Here is a 21530-nt window from a genome sequence, read left to right as displayed (position 1 = left end):
CACATGCTTGAGGTATTCGGCCAATCACAATGCACTGGATAGCTGGCCAATCAGCGTACACCTCGCTTTTCAGACTGATGAGCTTTGTAAAAATCGATGCGTTTCAGAAAGGCGGGGCATAGAGGAGAAACAATAATGTACAGTATGTGGAAAATAATGTGTTTTTTGAACCTTAAACTGCATAAACACATTTCATTACACCAAATACACAAAATAATGTTCTTTTTAGGAACATCATATGACTCCTTTAAAAAATAATGCTCACATCCTGTTGCATCAGTACATCCTGGCCAATAAAAAAATTGCACATAATCCCAATGCAAATGGATAAATGACAAATTTTACTATTTTAAACTGATTGCATGCAGTTAAATGTTTTTAAAATATATTGAATTAGCTAATTTTATTACACGGTTCTGTGGAATACTTGATTCTGATTGAATTGCGATATTTCGAGGTATGTTATCCCTCAATAACAACCTGTAAAAGCTGATAACACAGGCTAATCCGGGAAACTGAAGTCGGCGCTATACGCTTGCTAGGAACAGTTTTTCTTGGTGGAAGCTTTGCGTTTGGTTAGCTTGTGACACTGTCACACAAGGGACGTGTTTTAACCGCTCTATTTATTACAGTGATTTTGTGTTTTAATAGAGTTTTAATTGGTTTACATGTTCTTAAGTCCATTTTATGCTTCTTATCCGTTTTAGTGGGTGTGTATGTCTTTAAGAACTGTATGGTTGGCCTGTCAGGTGATTAGTCACCTGACAGGAAGCAGGAACCCCATAAAAAGAGCAGCATGGCAAACATACCTGGAGGCCATTCACAGCTTCCACTCACACCCGGACTGTGGAGTTTCTATTTCATTGGACTTACCTTTCCGGATCACTTGCAGCAACTTGGATTGTATATATGCAGGTGGACACTCACATTGGGACTCAACAACACACTGGGATTCTTGGACTGTTTTTAGGGTATGGACAAAATAACTGTATTCTTTTACCAGAATGAGTTTACCTGGTTTTATAGTGTTGTTTTAAAGTCTTTTAATGTGAACCTGTTAATACACCATTCTTATTAACCGTATTTCTAGTTTGTCATTCTTTTAACACGTTTTAACTCTCACACAGAAAAGTCAGACCCCATTTCAATTTTAGTAACCCCAGCCCGCTGGGCTGAGCGTTACAAGCTAATAAAATATTAAAACACAATTCAATATTATGTGTACAATTGAATTATGTCATCCTGGTATCGCAGACTCGCTCTCTCATTTCAAATGCAACTGATTTTAGAGACAGTTTAAACACAGTTTTGTCTTAAATCAATATCTTTTATCGCCATAATTATTTATGGGTGAAATGTTGTGGTATGACTGCACCGGATCCCTTAAATGTCCGTAGTTTGAACTTGCCGCTTGCTAGCAACTGCTTTCTTCACAGAAGCTTTACGTTCAAATATTTCAAATCAAATAAATATTTTGTGTCCAATTACTTATGTGGCAAGTATCCGTGTAATAATAACAATCCACGGGTTATTCGGAGTTATTCTGTGATAACAACCGGCTGGAAGTACATAATCCCTTACTTAATTAACTGAATTGAACCAGAATCGCACCTATATTTAAAGTAAATTCAAGTAATTTCAAGTTGCTTACATTTCAGCACAGGAACAGTAGGTCACAGTTCAGGTTGGCATGAATTTACATAATAATGGGGTGATTCTAACTGAATCCATGTAACTGGTGTGCCATTGTTTTTTGGAGCTGCTTGTAATTACACAGTTCTTGTTATTAGTATTTTAACTAATTATAGTAATGTGTGTAAAATGAACCACTGTAAAATAAAGTATTACTGAACAGTGCATTTCTTTCTCACCCTCAGTATGTTTTGATAGTGCAACATTATCTTAAATCACCGGAAGGTCTCTGTTCCAAATGTAGTTGTGAGCACAATATCCGGAATAGACAAGCTGTTATATATTTCTTGTAAATGTTGCTTGCCCATATAATTGTACATAAAAAGTGGTAACCTGCAATTGTTATTTTAAAGTGGTATTTCTACATGATTTAACCATATAAAGTGGTTTTGGTGGTATAAATTAATCTGTTTAGGTTGATTCGGATATATTAAATTATATTTTTCACTTATTAATTTAGGTGTTACCACTTTTGTTACAATTTTTTCAGTGTTGTAATGTGAAAGGCTCAGCTTGAGTCTGTGCTACTGTATGTCTTCAATTTTGTCTGACGTAAAGGACAGAATAGTGTATAAATGTGTCGTCTATATGTTGTATGTTTTTGTGTGAATGTTTGTAAATGTGTACATGAGCATTTGAGTATGTTAGAAGGGCAGGGGTGAGGTCAAGTCAGACGGTAAACTTTCCTCTCAAGCATCCTTGATGGATGTGAATGGACAGTCAGCTACTACACATACACGCAAAAACACATGCAGAACTGGGTCTAAAACCCACAGCATCGAGCATCGATCAACACAGTGTCAGTGCTGAGAGTGTCTGTCTGTCAGCAGGCTCTCACAGCAGTCAGACCTCACCTCCTCCACACTGATCAACGACAAGCTTCTACTTACAAAAACCATTGCTTAACTATCAAAAGATATAGCCAAACTGATCTCTGATCAGCCACAACAAAAGCTTAATTTAAACTGCATGCCACAAAATAAATTGATAAGAGTGAATATGTGTGAGAGCTGATGCTTTTTTACTCAGTGCTGTGTTCCTGGGAAGCTCCTACTTCCAAGTGCATTCGTTATTATGACATGTCCTGCTTGTTGGATGTTGGAAGTTGGATGTAGCCAAAACAAAATATTGTGTAACATTAAACTATTTATCTCCACTATTTAAAATGTATATTATTTATGCATGGTATAACAATAACAAAAAAACATTTTTGGCATAAGACAACATTAGGGATTAACTTTACATTTAAGTTACATTAAGTTTATTTATTTGTATAGCACTTTTCAAAGTTTCAAAGCAGCTTCACAGAAAATGGATGTTTCAGTGTTACAATCAGGAAGTATTCGATTTTCAGTCAGAGATGAGTATGTCAAAGTAATGCCCATATGGCTGTAATATACAGCTATAAGAAGTCATGTGGTTAGGAAACATCATGTATTCACACTAAAAAATAATGGTAATCTAAAATGGTAATACCTAAGTCAAGTCAAAACAATATATTTAATATTGCTGAATGATCATAATTACGTTGGTAATATAACTTGGTTTAGAACTTTAGTAAACCGGTGGTTACATATAAGTAAACTAAAACGGAAAACACACAATGCATTAATGAATAGGAAGAAAGCTGTACAAAGGCTTGAAAAGACAAAACAAAGATATAAGCAGGTGAACATACAAAATATACTGGTAACTCAATCAAATAAAAAAGGAACATTTGACGGGGACTCCTTGATCAAATAGTCCAATTGAATTATACACATACTTTCCACAGTATTTTACCTTCCTTCACTTCTGTAAAATAAAGTATGTATATTTATTTTACCCCTAATGTAGCATTGTCACACATTAATACCAACAAAGCTAGATTTTATGGATTAAATCAGGTAGAAATATATTTTTTAAAGTAACAATTGCAGATTACCACTTTTACAGTGCAGTTAAAGAATGATGATTACAATATAAGGATAATATCGGACAGTTTTGCATGTCAAACTTAAATTGGCGTAATGTAAAGTCTTTGCAAGACAACATTTGTTGTCCAGAGGCCAGTTAACACTGCACCAACAGACGCAGACCAAGTCACCAGTTTATAGTACATCAATTCTCAGACATTCCCAGACCTGACAAACGCAGATTCAACACGTTCAATTGGCGAAAATAAGCGGCGACCAACGGTAACAGACACGGCAGGGTAACACACTGATCCTACAAAACCCATCGAACATGTCTGTTGCTGTTTGTCTGTATCAATCAGTGCAGTGCGAATTGGCCTTAAAAGCTCTTTAGAACACAGCACCTTAATATTACTGAATTACAGCACAGAAAGTTAAAGTTACTTTGCTAAATCATTCATTACACTTCTAACATCACAACATGGACATCATCTAAAATTCCTTTTTCTGGACATTCATGTAATTGAAACTCGTAAATGCAACTTTCACTGCAAAAAGTGGTAACCTGTAGTTGTTACTTTGAAGAGAGATTTCTACATGGTTCAACCCATATAAAGTAGTTTTAGTGGTATATGTTAATGTATTTAGGTTGATTAAAGGTGGGGTAAGCGATTTCTGGTAGCCAATGTTGACATTTGAAATCACCAAAACAAACACGCCCCTACCCCAAAAGGGTCTCACCCTTATTTTGATATCTCCGCCCCACACATACGTACACAACCCAATGATTAGTTCTGTGAAACAAAGCAAAACCAATGTTACTCACATCTTGAGTGGTGCGGCGCGACAAAATACTATAGAACTCATTATAATCAGTGATGCTGTCTACACCATAGCTAGATATACATATCTATGGTCTACACTGGATGCGGCGCGGCACGACACGACACGACAAATCCCCGACAGAAAACTGCTGCTGCGTTCTATTTATGACGTATTGACACAAATTTCAAATGATTTTCAACGGTTGCTTTGTCGCGTCCAGTGTACTAGACAGACTTTAGCTGTTGCGACGCAGACACGGTGTTACTCACCTATCGAGAAGAAACAAAGCAACCTCGGCGTCCGAGCCATCTCTATCTTTCTGTCGCTCGGCTCGCTAATGTCCGTCCTGTGCACTGAACGCTCTCTCCTCCACATCATGAATAGACATGCCCCTTACTGCCGATTGGCTACAAGTTTGTTTTGCTAGTCGGCCTGAATCGGTTTTTTAAAGCGTTTTTGAAAAATCGCTTACCCCACCTTTAAGCAATATTAGATAATATATTTGATTTAAAGCCAGTTAATTTAGATGGAACCATTTTTATGTTACCAAGTTTTACACTTGAAATGTAATACCTGGTTTGTATGAAGAATTGTAATGAAATAGAGGAATGAAAGGAGCTGGCAATATTTGTAACCTGGAGCTCGGGTGTTATTCAAGCTATACAATTATAGATCAGTTCTCTGGTGCTTTGTTAGATAAATGAGCATCATTCAATCGAAAGCTCTTTAGTGCCGTGAGTGAATATACAGACGTGCATTATATAGTCTTTGCACAGGGCGAATATAGGACATTTTGCCAGCGGCAGACATTAAAGAGAAATGTATAATGAGCCATAAGGCCATAGAGAGATGGCAGGGCTCCAACAGCTTGAACAGATCGGCTGTGTCTCTACCAGAACTGACATCATGTCAGTGTTTTTCTCGCTTGAGAGAGAATTCTTCTCAGAGTGCACAGAAAATTGGCCTACAAATTAATATGCCACTCCTAAAAAGGAATGGCCTATAGCAGAAATATGCACATGACCCTTTAAATATTCGTCAGTCCTTAAATAAAGATGTTTGGATTCTTGTTCTATTTTTTTTTTCCACACAGTGTGTTGTTAATTAATATGCATTGGAGGTCAATGCTTACCCACAAATGCTTAATTATTAAGACTCCATTTAACTGAAAGATTTCAGTGCTGTTTGAAGTACAGTTGAATCTAGGAAAGCACTCATTAATACAATTCAAAGCATTATCAGGACCATGGCTCTACCGTGTGACTTTGTAGGTTAATGAATACAAACCTTTTTATATATTCCACATTTAGCAGAAAAGGAGACAAAGTGTGAGGGGGTGACCCTGGTGAGGACTGTAGTAGAGGGGAAATTATGTCATCAGAATTACTGTCCCTCATGTCTTCTAACGATTTAGATTTTTGATGATTTTGTATGATTTTTTTTTTCATTGAACACACAAAATTATTTTTAAAAAAATATATTTTGTCCATACACTGCAAAATGTGACCTGCAATTGTTACTAGAGATATTTCTACATGATTTTACCCATATTAAGTAGATTGTTTCAAAGCAGCTTCACAGTAATAAACAGAATCAATGATGCAAACGTCATCAAATGAGAGACAATTCTAATTCTGTTGTAAAGCAGCTCTACAGAAGACAATAGAGTATAGTTTAATAGTTTACGTAATTAAAACAAAATAGTGTCATTATTCAGCTCAGTATTGATTCAGTTCTGTTCAATAATAACTGTGTAAAGTTCATCAGTGAGTTCACTTCAGCTTTGAAGCAGCTCTACAGAAGACAGTAGTGTATATACAGTGTGTGTGTGTATATATATATATATATATATATATATATACTGTATATATTCAGATCAGTTCAGTTCAATGTTGCTTTAATTCCTTTCAATAACAGTGTCAAAAAAGTCTAAAGTCTAAGTCTAAAGTGCCAATTCAATAGTGAAACAAAGATGATCAGACTCTGCTGAAGGGCTGAACAATTAACCAAATTTCTAATCGTGATTACAATTACGGATACCACAATTACAGTACGTAATCGTTCAAAGCGGCAAAAGTTTTTCAGTTAGAGTGTTTTCAGCTTGTTTATTTTAATCTAAAAATATGGCATGTGGTTGCTTCAAACAATGGTATAAACATCATTCAGTGTAAATTGTGATAATCGTAATTAATCATCACAATTACAATGTCAAGGGAATAATCATAATTGTGTAGCCCTACTCTGCTGACTTTCATTATATGGACGAAAACAGTTAAAACATTGAATGTTTTGCAGATAAAAGAAAATCAGGTTTGGAACGAAAAAAGATTTCTGAATGAACTATCCCAATAAATGTAAAGATTAATAATAGACTAAAGCCTGCAAAACCAATATCTTTGTCCTTCAAGTAATCACAGTTCAGGTCAGGTTTACACACACACACACACACACACTTTCCCCTGAGCTAGTGTATGAGTGGGAAGCATGTAGAAACCGTGGCATTGCGGAGACAGTCAGATGTGGGTGCACTCAACTGGGTCGTGGGCAGAATGCTGTCATGGCAACCACTTTTCACCAGACCCCGGGCCAAAAAATTCTGCGTTCATTCTTTCTTTCCTCTCTTCCATCTCTCTGTCTCTCTCACTCTCTCTTTCATTTGAGAAAACCTTGCTAAACTCTGTGGCAGAGAATCTACTGTACTGTTGTGAAAAGAGGTTGTGAGCAGTGTTGAGGAAAGTTAATTTTACAAGTAATGCATTATAATATTGTGTCACTCCCTAAAAAAGTAACTAATTGCATTACTTAGTTACTTATTATGAAAAGTAATGCATTGCATTACTTTCGCATTACTTTTTTTCACCTGGGCTGGGCTTGCTTGTGTGTTTTTAATATAAATAAAATTATATTTTGGGCAAATGTAAAAGCCAAAATTGAATGAATAATCCTCAGGCTGAAGGAAATGTAAATTCACGTCTGGACAGTAGAGGGCGCAGCTCAAACAAACCTTTCAGTTGTGCTGCCATTCTGGATTGCATGAAGAATATGATGCAGGAGAAGAAATTCAACATGCTTCAGCAATAAAAAATTAAACACAAATGCTATGATTATCTAAAGTCTTTTTTGCTTATTAGTATGGTTGAATTGGATCATCGAAGGTCAGCAGCTAAGACATTGGTTAATAAAATGGGATTAATACATAAAGGATATTTGTACTATTTAACATATTTAATTATTACAGGTGTGCATTTGACTGCTTTTATTAATTTTGAGGAATATTGAATCTGTATTTGTGCAAGTGAGAAGTAAATGCATGTTCAAATTTAGTCTAGAACTACAGTAATCGTCATGTTTACATAGCGCACACAATGCCTCTGCACTTACTCCCGATTTCTCTCAACATGGGGACAGAAGAGCTGTCAGTCAAAAAATGGGGGAAAAAGTAACTCAGATATTTTCTTGTAAATTAAAAAGTAATGCATTACTTTACTAATTACTTGAAAAAAGTAATCTGATTACGTGACCCACATTACTTGTATTGTGTTACCCCCAACACTGGTTGTGTGGGAAGCGCTCACTCTGATTGCTTATCACTGCAGAACATCTCACAGAGGAGCAACAACCATTCAGAAGCCTTTTAGAAAGTCTGCACCTACATAAACATGTTTTGCAGGGCAGAGGGCTTTTTGTTTTATTCTGAATCAATGTTTTTGAGCTTTATCTTTTATTGTAAATAACATTTGCATCTTGGAAACTTCTGGAAAAGCTTTAAAAGTACAGTGTGTAAATTTTAGAGGCATCTAGCGGTGATGTTGCGAATTGAAACCCAACGGCTCACCCCTCCCTTTAGAGAAGCTACGGTGGCCGATACAGGACTAAGATGTCGTAGTCTGAGACAGCAGAGAATAGCCAGCAATGAGGTTTCTTTACAAAGGTAAATTAAGGAATTATATTTATTTAAATATTCAATAAAACGATGTTATTGCGAATATTATTGTTACTTGTTCATCATTGTGTCAGTGTTTTATTCACAAGAACAACATAGTGAGGAAACGCGCTCTGTTTGTCCTTGAAAGGGGTCATATGATGTTGCTAAAAAGAACATTATTTTGTGTATTTGGTGTAATGAAATGTGTTTATGCGGTTTAAGGTTCAAAAAACATTTTCTACATACTGTATTATATATTGTTGCTCTTTTGTTAGTTTTGACTGCTTTTATCAAACCTCGCGTTTGAATCGTCAGTGGCAAATTCTTTAAATATGAAAACGTTGCCAAGTTGGAATTGCCCCACTTTATAGAAACAGCCTTTGAGCACAGACCCATTGTATGCTACTCTGCAGGTTCAGGAAACAGTCTTCCATAAAATGCGTCACACAGCGTCACACATGGCGGGCTTGAGTGAGCGGAGGCCGGCGGTCTTGAGAATGGCGCGGCCGGCGGATATCATCCTCTTTTAGAAGGTCAAACAAAGTAGTTTGGCTTTCACAATGAAACACAGCGTCTTCACAACATGGCAGCATATTGACTGACAGCTCTCCTGTCCCCATGTTGAGAGAAATCAGATGTTACTGTTACTAAAATAAATATGAATATGCATTAATTCATCTCACTCACAAAAAAAACACAGATTCAGTATTCCTCAGTATATGCCAGTATAACTCAGAATATGACACAAACCTGCAAAAATTAAATGTTAAACAACACAAATATCCTTTATGCATTTAATCCCATTCTATATGCTTCTGACCTTCGATGATCCAGTTCAACCGTACTAACAAACAAAAATTACTCTAGACAAACATTTGTGTGTTTTTTTTTTTTTTGCTGAAGTGTGTTGAAATTTCTTCTTCTGCATTCTACTGTACAGATGTAAATGTACTTTCCCTTCAGCCTGAGGCTTATTCATTTCACTTTGGGTGTGAAAAGGCTTTTATATTTGCCAAAAATAGAACTTTATTTTAAAAACAAACAAGCAAGCCCTGTCCAGATTTAAAAAGTAACGCAACAGTAACGTAACGCATTACTTTCCATAAAAAGTAACTAAGTAATGTAATTAGTTACTTTTTTATGGAGTAACGCAATATTGTAATGCATTACTTTTAAAAGTAACTTTCCCCAACACTGCGGTTCATTGTGTAAGATCTTTATGCACCTCTGAAAACGATAGTTATGTATATTATATTGCATTTCTGTCAGTAGATTCTCCTAAATATTACACACTGCACCTTTAATGGTTAATTTTCCCTAATGCACTATTTCATGGGTTTGATGCATTTGTGTGCTCAAAAAGAGCTAAGCCATTTTGTAATCATTTATCGATTTATTATTGGACCATATAAACATCAAGGTTTGGCAAGTTTTACATTTAAAGCCTATCATGTAGAGCCATTCTCTGTAACAGCTTGCTGCCTTCCAGCTACATATATAAATTCATATAACAAATCACAGCCATAGCAGCTGCATCTGGCGGTGGCCGCAGAGGTGGGGGTGGACGAAAGCAATTCCAAACCATTACCCATCTAGGTCTGTTAAACTCGTAAAACTCCTGCCTGCCTTTCTCTCTCTTTCTCTCTCTCCATCGAAATGCACTGATTCACTGACATCGCATAATCTGACCTGACTTTCCAAATGCAGCAATGCCTAATGCTAAATGAACTTTGGTGCTCACTTTTAGGTCATTTAGTGTTGGATGTCAAGCAGAGATGAAAGCTGACCTGATCTATGATCCTGAACCAGGAACGGTCAGCAGAGATTCAGATCAATCGGCCTCTTTATTGGTCGTCTTGTTATAGTCCCAAGAGGCCAATGGCTCTGTATTTTACAAGATTTCGAACTTGGTATTTTCCATTTTTATACTATTGACAGCAATGTTTGATAGATGGAAGACATATATTTGATTGGTATTGTGTCTTCACTGAAAAAAAAGTGAAATGACTGTGTCAGTGCATTTTTATTGGTCAAATCAGTTTAAAGCTGTTTTGTTTAGTTTGTCTAAAAGCAAATAACACCCCTATAGAAAAAAATTTTTAAATAGTATTTTGGCTTGATACCAGAATGATAATGTGCAGAACAGACTGAAAAAAATGGTAACATCTAAATTAACTGTTTTTATTTTGGTAAAAAATATGATTTAATATCGCTGAATCAACCTAAATACATTAATTTATACCAAAAAACTTTATATGGCTTTATATACCACTTTAAAGGTTTTTTTTTTTTTTTTTTTTTTAGTGTTTAACAATAAACATTAAGGCCAACCACTGTTGTCTTTATTTATAGTAAGTAAACTAAATACAAAATTGACTAACAAAATGCTTTTAGTTTTATCTTAAGTGAAAATTTGTATTTTTGATTCATATAAAATCAGAATGTAAGGTTTGAACCAAACAATAAATATAATTTGAAAAATAAATTATACATTTGGCTGTAACACAAAGTATCCTTTTTTTAATGTGGAGCTTATTCTATAGAACATCCTAGAGGTTTCAGTTTAATAATGAAGGAAACTCAAATCCCCTTATGTTACAAGTGGACGGGTAGAAAAAGTAAAATACGGTAAAAAAAAAAAAAATTTTTATATATATATATATATTGTGCCAAACTTTCTGTATGTAGTTGAAAAATGTATTTTGTCAGATGCTAAATAGCTGAGGGAAATAATTGAGTATAGAGACGGAGAGAGATGACCCGTGTAATCTTTGCTTTCTAAATTCAACACTAATGAATAGCTCATTGATTTCCTTTATGGCTGCAAAAAGAGCTGCCCTGTTTTGCCTGTCTATATCCCATTAAAGCTCTTAAACACTGTTGATAAATGGAGAACTGTTCAGGCACTGTCACAGATGCCCATTGGAGGTCCTCAACAGGCACCAGGAAGCTTTGAGTGAGAGCACTTTTTATCCCAATGAATTATGAAATCAGAATGTACATTAACTTTTCATTTCTTTATTTGTACTCAGTTTTCTGTCAGCACCACTAAGATTTACTGTAAACCAGCATGTATCTACAGTGTCAGGCAGCATCTCAACACCTCTGGTTTAACCGCATTAGCTCATTAACATTAATGGGATAGATTTATTATGCAATACAGTCGCACAGCTGCTTCTCTCAGAGCTTAATCTCCTCTTTCAGAGCTCCCTGACAAACACATTTCAGATTTTCAGACCAACGTATTTCTGCAGGGCTTCCTGGTTTGAGTTGCCTGTCAAAACTAATTTGGGGACCAATTATGACTATTAACTAACTATTAACTGTTTTTTGCCTCAAACTCCTAATTTGCTGCTTATTAATAGTTAGTAAAGTAGTTTAGGTATGGGATAGGATTAAGGGATCTTAAATAGGGTCATGCAGAATAAGGCTTTATAAGTACTAATAAACAGCCAATATGTTAATAGTATGCATGCTAATAAGCAACTAGTTAATAGTGAGAATTGGTTGCTAAGCTAACGTGTTACTATACTTTAACTGAGGAATGAAATGAGCAGTGTAATGTTTGAGAAAGGCATAAACATAGGGAAAAGTGACATACATTTTTATAAAATTGGAGGGTAATTTGAGAATGTTATTTTGCCTTATATGCCAGTTAAATAGAAATAATATTTTAGGGTTTACTGTAACACTCTAAAAACTTAAAGTAACAAATGAAGCAGAAAGAATGACATTACATGTAAGAAATTGGTCAGTGATTCAGAAATTCAGTCTGATTATTTCATCTTTAAAAACAGGAAAATAAAAGATTATGTTAACTATTTTGGAGGGACAAAGGGGAAAATTTGGCAGTTAAAATATTTTTAGGAAATGTCCTTACTGGTGACTCATTCTGAATTAAGTCATAATAATGAATTATTATTTATAATATACACACAACCTGAATTCATGTCTCTTCATTTAGACAGGGTCATGTGAAAAAGTGTCACTTCACAGTGTTTTACTAACTCCCCAAGTGCAAATAGCAGCATCATGCTTCAGTCATTTCTCACATTATTTTATGAAGAACATTTCTACATCAGTAAGATATCCCAAAGATATTCATACGGATGCAATTATAAGGTGTTAAGGAGACCAATTGCACAAGGTTGCCATGGAAACACCGGTGGTACATGCAAGAGTGTGCAATTTTACACCCTTCGTTTTTCCTCTTTGTGTGTGTGTGTGTGTGTGTGTGTGTGTGTTTGAAGCTATTTTTAACAAGCATTATATAAGCACTCTATGTCACAAGCAGCATGCATCTCCCCTTACTCTGTTGTCTCTATTCTTCAGGTTTGCCTGACCTACGACTAACACTACTGGTTTAATTAAGCAGTTTACTCATGGAAATGAGTTTGCATGAGCATTGAGAATAATAATAAATGTGGTTGGTTGAAGAATATCACATGTCCAAATCTCTGGTTGATGCAACTAAACTTGCATGTGTAACACAGCCCATTCTCAGGAAACAGTGCCATTTATGCCTGAAACTGTCAGGAATTTTGTATGTCTTCATTCTAGTATTGTATTCATTTTGAAAAGGTAATTGCTGTACTTTCAAGAAATCGTAATGCTCTTCCTTTTGACAGAATTTTCATTGTTGAACTATTCCTTTAAAGGGTAGAAATGTCACAACATAATACTATTAAACAGAAAGTGATGGACAAATTATACGTTTTCAGAGAAAATAAATTACATTGAAAACATAATCAAAAGCAAAATTAAGGTGTAATTCAATATTTTTAATGGCACAGTATAATAGTATAATGGTGATGAATGCAATGTCATTATGTCACATCATGTCATATTAGCAGAAATTACAAAGAAATACTTTTACTTAATTTATCAAATAAATGTTTTTTACATTACATAATCAGAAATCAATCTATAAAAAGTTTCAGTATCATTTTCTTTTACTTGATTGCAAAATCAGCAGTACATTATGTGAACACAAATAGGCACCATTATAAGAATAAGCCTGGGAAAGATAACCTCAAATAAATTTTTCCCTATCTTAACCTGTCATGTTTCATTCCCAAGCTTAACTGCAGTAGCCATATGTTCTTTTACGACCACTCCTGATCTAACCAGTCACGGCACACATTAAATGAAATTTCATATTGCTGTGAGATAACTGCTGTAATCATCCTCTTCATGTTGAGAAACCATTTTACCTCTTTATATGGTCTATTATGAACTGTGCAGCAGCTGTTGTAGTAGGTAACAGTGTGACCGTGTGGAACAGAGGGTTTTGTATATTCAGAGAAGTTCTGTTCACTGAAAAAATGAATTAGCATCACTAATGTGAGTGTGTGACAGGAGGGTCAGAGGGCCCATTGATGTCAGAAATGACCCTGCTGGTGTGCTCTTCTATTAGCATGACTTTCCAAAGACCCCTATTCAGTCAAAATCCCTATTAACTCTTAATCTATGTACAGTTTGGAAGCAGTAACAGTAAAGCAAAGCAAGGTGTAAAAATCTTTTTCTGTTTTCTTACATCAGTTCTCTTTACATTACATTCATCTTGTTTGTATTATATAAGAGGCCCATTTTGCTTCATAAGTTGCAGTCAATCTATGATGAATTATTCATGCATGTGGGGGAGTTGGTGTTGTTTAATGTCTCTGGAAGAAGATAAATGGCAGAGAACAAAATGAATCAGCAGTGACTTCACTGCACACAGAATATTTCTCACCCTTCAGAAGGCATGTATAAAGTATAGAATTAGGATTTACATGTTAACATTTTAAAAGGGAAATGCTTAAGTGAGAACAGAAATATGTCTTCCCATGTATTTCCAGAATTACTCTAAATGTTGAATTTTGCATTTTCTAACAGACGACATTTTTTCTATTTGTCTGAAAGTGGCACTGCAAATACAAGTCCTAGTACCCTTACTCAAATGTAATAAATGTACATATATTACATATGAAATATATTGTCATATGAAGTAAAAACATATATGAAACCTATTAGAAATTGGAACAATTTCATATAGTAAAGTATATATCCAGCCCATACAATTATGTATGTGTAATACATTTTTGGATATATGTCATGTACATGTACATCCATCCATGTTGATATTATATAAGTAAATATAAAATATAGACATTGCTAGGAAATGCGGAGCCCCGGTGCAGGTTATTGTTGTGGGCCCTGGTTGATCATGTTTCATTGATTTCTGTACTCTGTAACTCCATCTCTTCACAGCATTTCTCCTTTGACTTAGATAACTGTTAGTGAAATAACTCTCTCCTATGATATGAGCTATGTGGGATGTTTCCAATGTAACTGCTTTCACAAGGTTAAAAGGCTTTGGGAAAGTCTAAGGGAGTCATAGAAAATAATTTCAACTTCAAAGTCTTTGTTCAATGATACATGAATATGCATGATAAGAAAAATGTTTGAACTGTGTGTATGTCCATTAAACTTTGAAGATTTGAGCCCAACCTTGTGTGCATCAGTTCTTCCCATGATCATGATTCCCATGAATTGCTGCGCATTGAAAGACAGATTTATCTGTTTAATCAAACAGACATGTAATGGGCAATGTATGTCATATATTACATTTGCATATGGGTAGTTTCCAGTTTTCATTCTGTTGTTTTAATGATTGTTAAAAGTGAAGCTGATCATTGAACGTTCAAAAAGAGAAATGTATTTGTTAGTGGCTGTAATTGATCTCTCCATATTACAGTACAACACTCTCACCGCATGTCATATGACATGAGTGTGAAGGTGGCTTGTTATGGATGGCCAGCTGATTTCATCTGACATGATTCTGTCGCAGTGAGGTGTCAAGACACCAAATACATGAGCCTCACCTCTCGGGGAGTTGATAAAGTGCTAAAATATTATCAGTCTGAAGTAGTTTATGTGGCCTTATAACTCCAAAGAATAATGCTTCTCACACTGAATATGTTCAGTGTTCAAATACAGTATTCAAAATGTATGTGTGATTATTTAGCATACATAAAAATCAAAGTAATGATGCTAGAAAGTACCAGTTGCTATAGTGAATTATGACAAAACATGTAATCTCTCTTTCTCCCCCTACAGGCTGCTTTGAGTGTTGCATCAAGTGTCTGGGCGGCGTCCCCTACGCCTCTTTGGTGGCCACCATCTTGTGCTTTTCGGGTGTGGCTCTGTTCTGCGGCTGTGGGCATGTGGCACTTACGGGCACTGTGACCATGGTGGAAAACCACTTTTCTCGCATCACCTCTGACCATGCTGCTCTCACTGATGTGTAAGTGTGTTTGAACAAACAGCCATTAAAATGCACCAAATACCATAAATAATAACTTCCCAATGATAGTTGTTAATTTATTTGGATTGCTACAGTGAGTTATTCGAGGTGTGATGATTATTAGAGGCATACTTAGAGAGGGAAAAAAGCACATTTTGAGTTAATCATTTTCTACCTGTTTGCATACATGTCTATGACATGGACAAGGGATGAGTATGTGGTGAGTAATGACCTCTAGAATGCCAGCAAATAAGTGGCAGTGCTTTCTGTTCCATCATGTCATCTGGAGCTTTACTGGGAAATTACCTTTTATTTCCTGTGTACATCTTACTGTCAGTGGCCCTATGCTATATTCACAGTACCACTGATAAAATCTGCCAAGAGTTCATCTGTATCCTCTACATAAAATTCAAATTAATCACTGCTGCCATTGTTTACTGAGGAGGAACTCTGGTAAATGTGATCTTAAATAAACTATGACTATACTTTGGTATCATTTCATCTAAACTGGTACCTTTTCATGCATGTGAATTTGAAAGGATCAAGAGCCAGAAGAATCAGAAAATCGAAAAATTGGATTATCTTTGTTTTTCCATATAAATATTGAATAATGTTGAGAAATTCATTCCCACCTTACAACTCTCACATCAATATGTTCACTGTAGCTAAAATTGTTATTTTGTTATACAGGGTTCAGATTTTGCAGTACATCATCTATGGAATTGCCTGTTTCTTTTTCCTGTATGGCATCATCCTGTTGGCTGAGGGCTTTTACACAACCAGTGCTGTCAAAGAGATGCACAGCGAGTTCAAGACCACTGTGTGTGGACGCTGCATCAGTGCCATGGTGAGGCCAGAGCGCACATACAAGCATGGACATACAAATACCAACCCAGGCTCATTGGAAAAACATGTCTCTACCAAATGTTATGGCAACTCCAAAAACGTACATACACATACATCAGTTCAAGTTTCCAGCTAAAATGAACACTAGAGGCAGTAAAACTCAGACAACTTTTATAACTGTTTAGGATTAAAGTATGATGGTAGGTTATTGATTCATAAACACTTATTTTCACACAGTTCCTTGCACAATACTGCTATTATGACTTCCAACACTTTTACCATAATGCATGATATGTAAAAACACATTTTGATGTTTGCATCACAAAATCAGCTCCATATGTTTGGTGCATGTTTTGACAGCGTAAACTTGTTCAGAATCTCACCTGGTACAGCATTGTATGCTCAACATGTAAGCTCATACGAATGCATTTCCTTCCATCCATAAACATTAATGCTAGATTTGGCACATTAACACACATATATGCCCACTATACATACATAGGCCAACCCCAACCCTTGAGGACAGATCTGGCACGATCAGTGCTATATGCCCCAATTGCTTTAATAGCTACAGATGTCCAGTAGCATCCATCTTTTAAACCTTTAGGCCATATATGCATGTGCCATGTGTAATTCTGGAAAACATATGTGTATGTTCACAAGAGTGACTGTGATAATCAAGTGGCAGCACATCTAAGGTGATCTGGCAGTAAATAGGTCATGATTCTGGGTCACATTCATACTGTATGCACTGCAGGATTTAAAAACTATGAGATTATTCTAGTCATCATGATATTAGATATATGGATATTGAATGGATATGTGAGCATGAGGGGCTAACTGCCAAAACCTTCTCTCTCTCTCTCTTTTTTTTTTAAGTTTGTGTTCCTCACCCACGTTCTGGGCTTGGGATGGCTGGGCATTTTTGGCTTTTCTGCGGTGCCCGTTTTCCTGTTTTATAACATGTGGACCACATGTGGAGCCTTGAAGTCCCCTATTGCCAATCTCACCTCTGTGGACAACATCTGTGTCGATGTGCGGCAGTATGGTAAAAACTTTGACCATCCTTAATCGTGAATCAGTGGATAATACTTGGTTATATTTAGTTGCAAATCAACATCACTTTAGTGTAAGGAGTGAGTTATTCTAATGGAATGTAGCTGTTGAGATAAATCTGTCAGTGCTAACTAGTGTACACTTCCTGTTACAAATACAATCAGATGTTTCCTTTGCTGGCATTCACTCAAATCCCTACCAGTGGGAAAATTAATGTGTATATATATTTAATAATCTGTAATTAGTCATTGCTTTAGTAGTCCTTATAACTTTTTACTTTAGATTAATGTATGTAATGCATGTAATCATTTTCAGGAATCATCCCATGGAACGCTACTCCTGGTAAAGCCTGTGGCTCCACGCTAAGCGACATCTGCAATACTAGTGAGGTAAAGATACCTCATCTGTCCCTGAAGATCACCACATATGCACTGACAGGAAGATCTTTTCTTTTTCATGTTTATACCTGTAAAGCCTGACACATGAAATAATCGTTTTTTAATGGATTTTTTTTTAATGGAACAGTTTATTAAAACTTTAGACAATATCTAAAAAGAAAAGGCTTGCATGTGTTTATGTTGCGCTTTTATGGCTCATATGGTATGATACACTGAGAATATAGAGGGGGGGAAAAACAGCTCAATTTAGAAGCCAAAAAGCACAAATGTGCAATTTGGTGCTTATGCTAATATTTAAATGGTCAAAAAGTGAGATGAAATTCTGATTGCTTGTAATGTAAATCAGTTAGATCTTTACAACAGTATAGCAGTCGCAGACTATTTTCATTAAAAGATATAAATATCAGATGTCACTCTATATGCTAAGTCCAATAATATGTCTGAAAGAAGATATTTACATGCTTAGTTTTTTTGCTCTGTAGTTTCAAAACATATAATGCAATGCAATACAATAATGATTAAACATTCCTCAAAAGCCTGATAGATAATATTTGATACATTTGAACATGATTTTTCAAAAAATGTTGCTTCACTTCAATAAATGTTCATCTTGAGATATTACTAACATATCAAAGTAATTCCTATGTTTACTTTAGAAAAATCAGTAAAGATTTCACAGCAAAAAAAGAAAAACAACTGTGAACCACGACCTGCAGGTGAATGTTTGTACAATTATCAATTAGACAACAGAAGGCATGTAGTAGATTGTTTTTCAAGAGGTTTGACAGCAAGTTTTGATCATGCCCTCTGTGGATCAATTATGATACAGTAGGCTTTTAGGGTTAAAGACAGACTTTTAAGGAATGTTAACTTGTTTCAATCTTGACAGACCAGAGCAATGTAAAACATGTTTATTTTTCGCCTTTAGAAAATATACGTTTTTTAAAGTATGACAGGTACATTTTATTTTGAATGAGTAATATATTACATTTTTGTGAGGCAAGGTGTGTAGCTGTGTTAGTTATGTTTGATGTATGTTTATGATGGATTTCCTAATCTCTTTTCATTACAGTTCTATCTGTCCTACCATCTTTATATTGTTGCCTGTGCTGGAGCTGGAGCCACTGTGATCGCACTGGTAAGAGTTCATGATGTTCATTTGTTCACTTGTTCATTTCGTACTTGCTTTCTTAGCTATTTCATATCTAGAATATTTTTCATTGATGTTGAAAATTTGCTTAGGAAAGAATTGCTCTATGAAAAGAAATTGGTACAATATAATGCTATATTCTTAAATCCTGCCATCAGTTTAGAATCTTTATAGGCACAGATTGAACAACTGTACTTTCTGTTTTCGAGAGATGTGGTGCAACTTCTGTTGTAAAGTTGCTATTGTAAAAACTGTTTGGTCTCACCCACTGGTTTGTCTCTCTTCCATTCAGCTCATCTATGTGATGGCCACAACCTATAACTTTGCAGTGTTGAAGTTTAAGAGCTACAACCACAGTCACACCACTAAGTTTTGAGCTTTTGTTGATCTTAGAGACAGAGAGAGAAAGTGATAGAGAGGGAGAAGGATGAACTGAGTGAGTGAAAGAGGTCAGGAAATAGGCAAAGGAGAGAAATAAATTGAGAACTATTAGTTCATAGCACGGGCCTTAATGCATAGACAGTGTAGTGCATATTAACTGTATTGTCTAATGTTCAAATCATTTGTATATTTGTGTTTCTGTACTAATTTGACGAGGTGTGATCACTTAACAAAACAAGGACAATACATCATACTCATTTCTATCTAGGTACAAATTCATAATAAAGTATAGCACCGATGACCAATCCAGAATAATGTAGCTTATTTACAGTTTATCAGAAAATGACTTTAGTAGTGAGAATGTAACTCTCTGACAGTCCAACAACACCTAATGAACAGGATTAAAACTAGAAAATAGTACTATTTTTGGTAATGATTGATGTCTCTCCATTGGATCATATCCACCCTGAGGCACCCATAGTCCAGAATCCAGTCAGATAGAAAAAGCAAGTCAAGTACAGTAGATGAGAAGGGCATAGTTATTGCTGTTTTGAAAGATATTAGGAATGTTGTGTTTATGCTCATAAATTTTACTCCATGCTACATGTACCTGTGACGGGTGTGACTGTACTTTTTAACTCCTTATGAGATGTTTTGGAGTCATAGAATTGACTCTAAAAATGCCATTGTCTTTCAGAGCCTTTGTTTTTAGATTCATCCGACTACTATTTAGTTTAATATTATGTTTAATATTGAATTCAGACAGCATATAGTTTTTGCCTTTTGTATTATTCTCAAAGCAGTATAGTTCCTGTTTTCAGAAATAATCCGAAATAAAAAAATTATTGTGGAGAAGTTCATTTCTCTTTATTTAATAGTTTTTCGTTTTTACATTATCAGTAGTTTTTACTTCATCTTTTATTTGCTAACTTATGAAATAACCAGATTTCATGTGATGCCAGATACACTTAAAAAAGTACAATGAATGACCATGTCATTTATTTAAAGTGTATTTTAATCTTGTTCTAATCGGAAATCAAAAAACCTGTTTTGTTCAGTTTGTCTGAAACCAAATAACACCTGCGTAGAAAAAAAAAAGAAAATAAACCATTTTTGTATAAACAGTATTTTTCTTGATAGCAAGGGTATTTTAGTATCATTGAGATACTATTGTAGTTTTTAATTAATACTTGGATTAGTTTTTATTTTTTATTATTTTCTGTATTTTTGTTTAGTTTTTCTTAGTTGTTATTGTCCTTTTGTTTTGGTTTCTTGTTTTTTTTTCTTTGTTTTTTCTTAAATATGTCTATGTAGTTTTTATTTCAGTAAATTTGATTTCAGTTTTAGTTAAGTACATCAAGAAAAACTAAATGAAAATGAGAAATATTGCCCTATGGCAACTAGCTGATATAAAAAACTTAAGGTTATATATATATATATATATATATATATATATATATATATAATATACTAGGGGTGTAATGGTACACGATACAGTGTTTCAACCACGGAAAAACGTGAATAAAACAGCTTGTAAACAAAATGTTACGTAGCATTTCATTTACCTCAGGCAAGTCATCAGTGTCCACAGCTCGTTAGTGCGCTATAAATGAAGCCTAGAGAAGAGCATTTCGTGAAATATTAGACTATATACTCATTATATTTTACTTTACCTGTTAGTGATGTCTTAATTATTGAATTTATGTTTAAATAAATCTGTTAGGAATCAAGTTATAACAGCCACTGTGTAAATTAATATTTCAACTACAAATAAAAATTGTACAATTTAGAAGTTAATTTAAAAACGGCATTATGTGCAATTTTCATGTTTGCATGATTAGTTAAAAATAAATAGTAATTGAATTTTGGGCTCTGTTGTTAATTGTAACCTTATAGTAATGTAAAAGTGCTCCCTATAGTTAAAGGGTTAGTTCACCCAAAAATGAATATTAGCCCACAAATTACTCACCCTCAAGTCATCCTAGGTGTATATGACTTCCTTCTTTCAGACGAATCCAGTCGGAGTTATATAAAAAATTGTCCTGGCTATTCCAAGCTCTATCATTGCAGTCAG

The 21530-nt window shown here is 35.0% G+C and overlaps 1 protein-coding gene across 3 annotated transcripts in view; it reads left to right on the top strand.

Moving 5' to 3' along the window:
* The window catches only part of LOC107667658 (neuronal membrane glycoprotein M6-b-like), a 47101-nt gene that overhangs the window by 22137 nt on the left and 3434 nt on the right, over nt 1–21530 (top strand). For 2 of the 3 annotated variants that reach the window (XM_016459383.1, XM_016459382.1), the window contains exons 2-6: nt 15439–15625; nt 16316–16472; nt 17351–17519; nt 17843–17916; nt 18998–19063. In XM_016459383.1, coding sequence (XP_016314869.1) covers nt 15439–15625; nt 16316–16472; nt 17351–17519; nt 17843–17916; nt 18998–19063 — 653 coding nt within the window. Of the gene's footprint in view, nt 1–15438; nt 15626–16315; nt 16473–17350; nt 17520–17842; nt 17917–18997; nt 19064–19367; nt 19696–21530 lie in introns of those variants that run through there. The other variant, XM_016459385.1, reaches the window with a different exon arrangement.

This window comes from Sinocyclocheilus anshuiensis, unplaced genomic scaffold (genome assembly GCF_001515605.1).
Source record: "Sinocyclocheilus anshuiensis isolate Anshui unplaced genomic scaffold, SAMN03320099.WGS_v1.1 scaffold1305, whole genome shotgun sequence".
NCBI lineage: Eukaryota > Metazoa > Chordata > Actinopteri > Cypriniformes > Cyprinidae > Sinocyclocheilus > Sinocyclocheilus anshuiensis.
The sequence above is the reverse complement of the archived record's forward strand: the minus strand, read 5'-3'. Positions and strand labels throughout refer to the sequence as shown.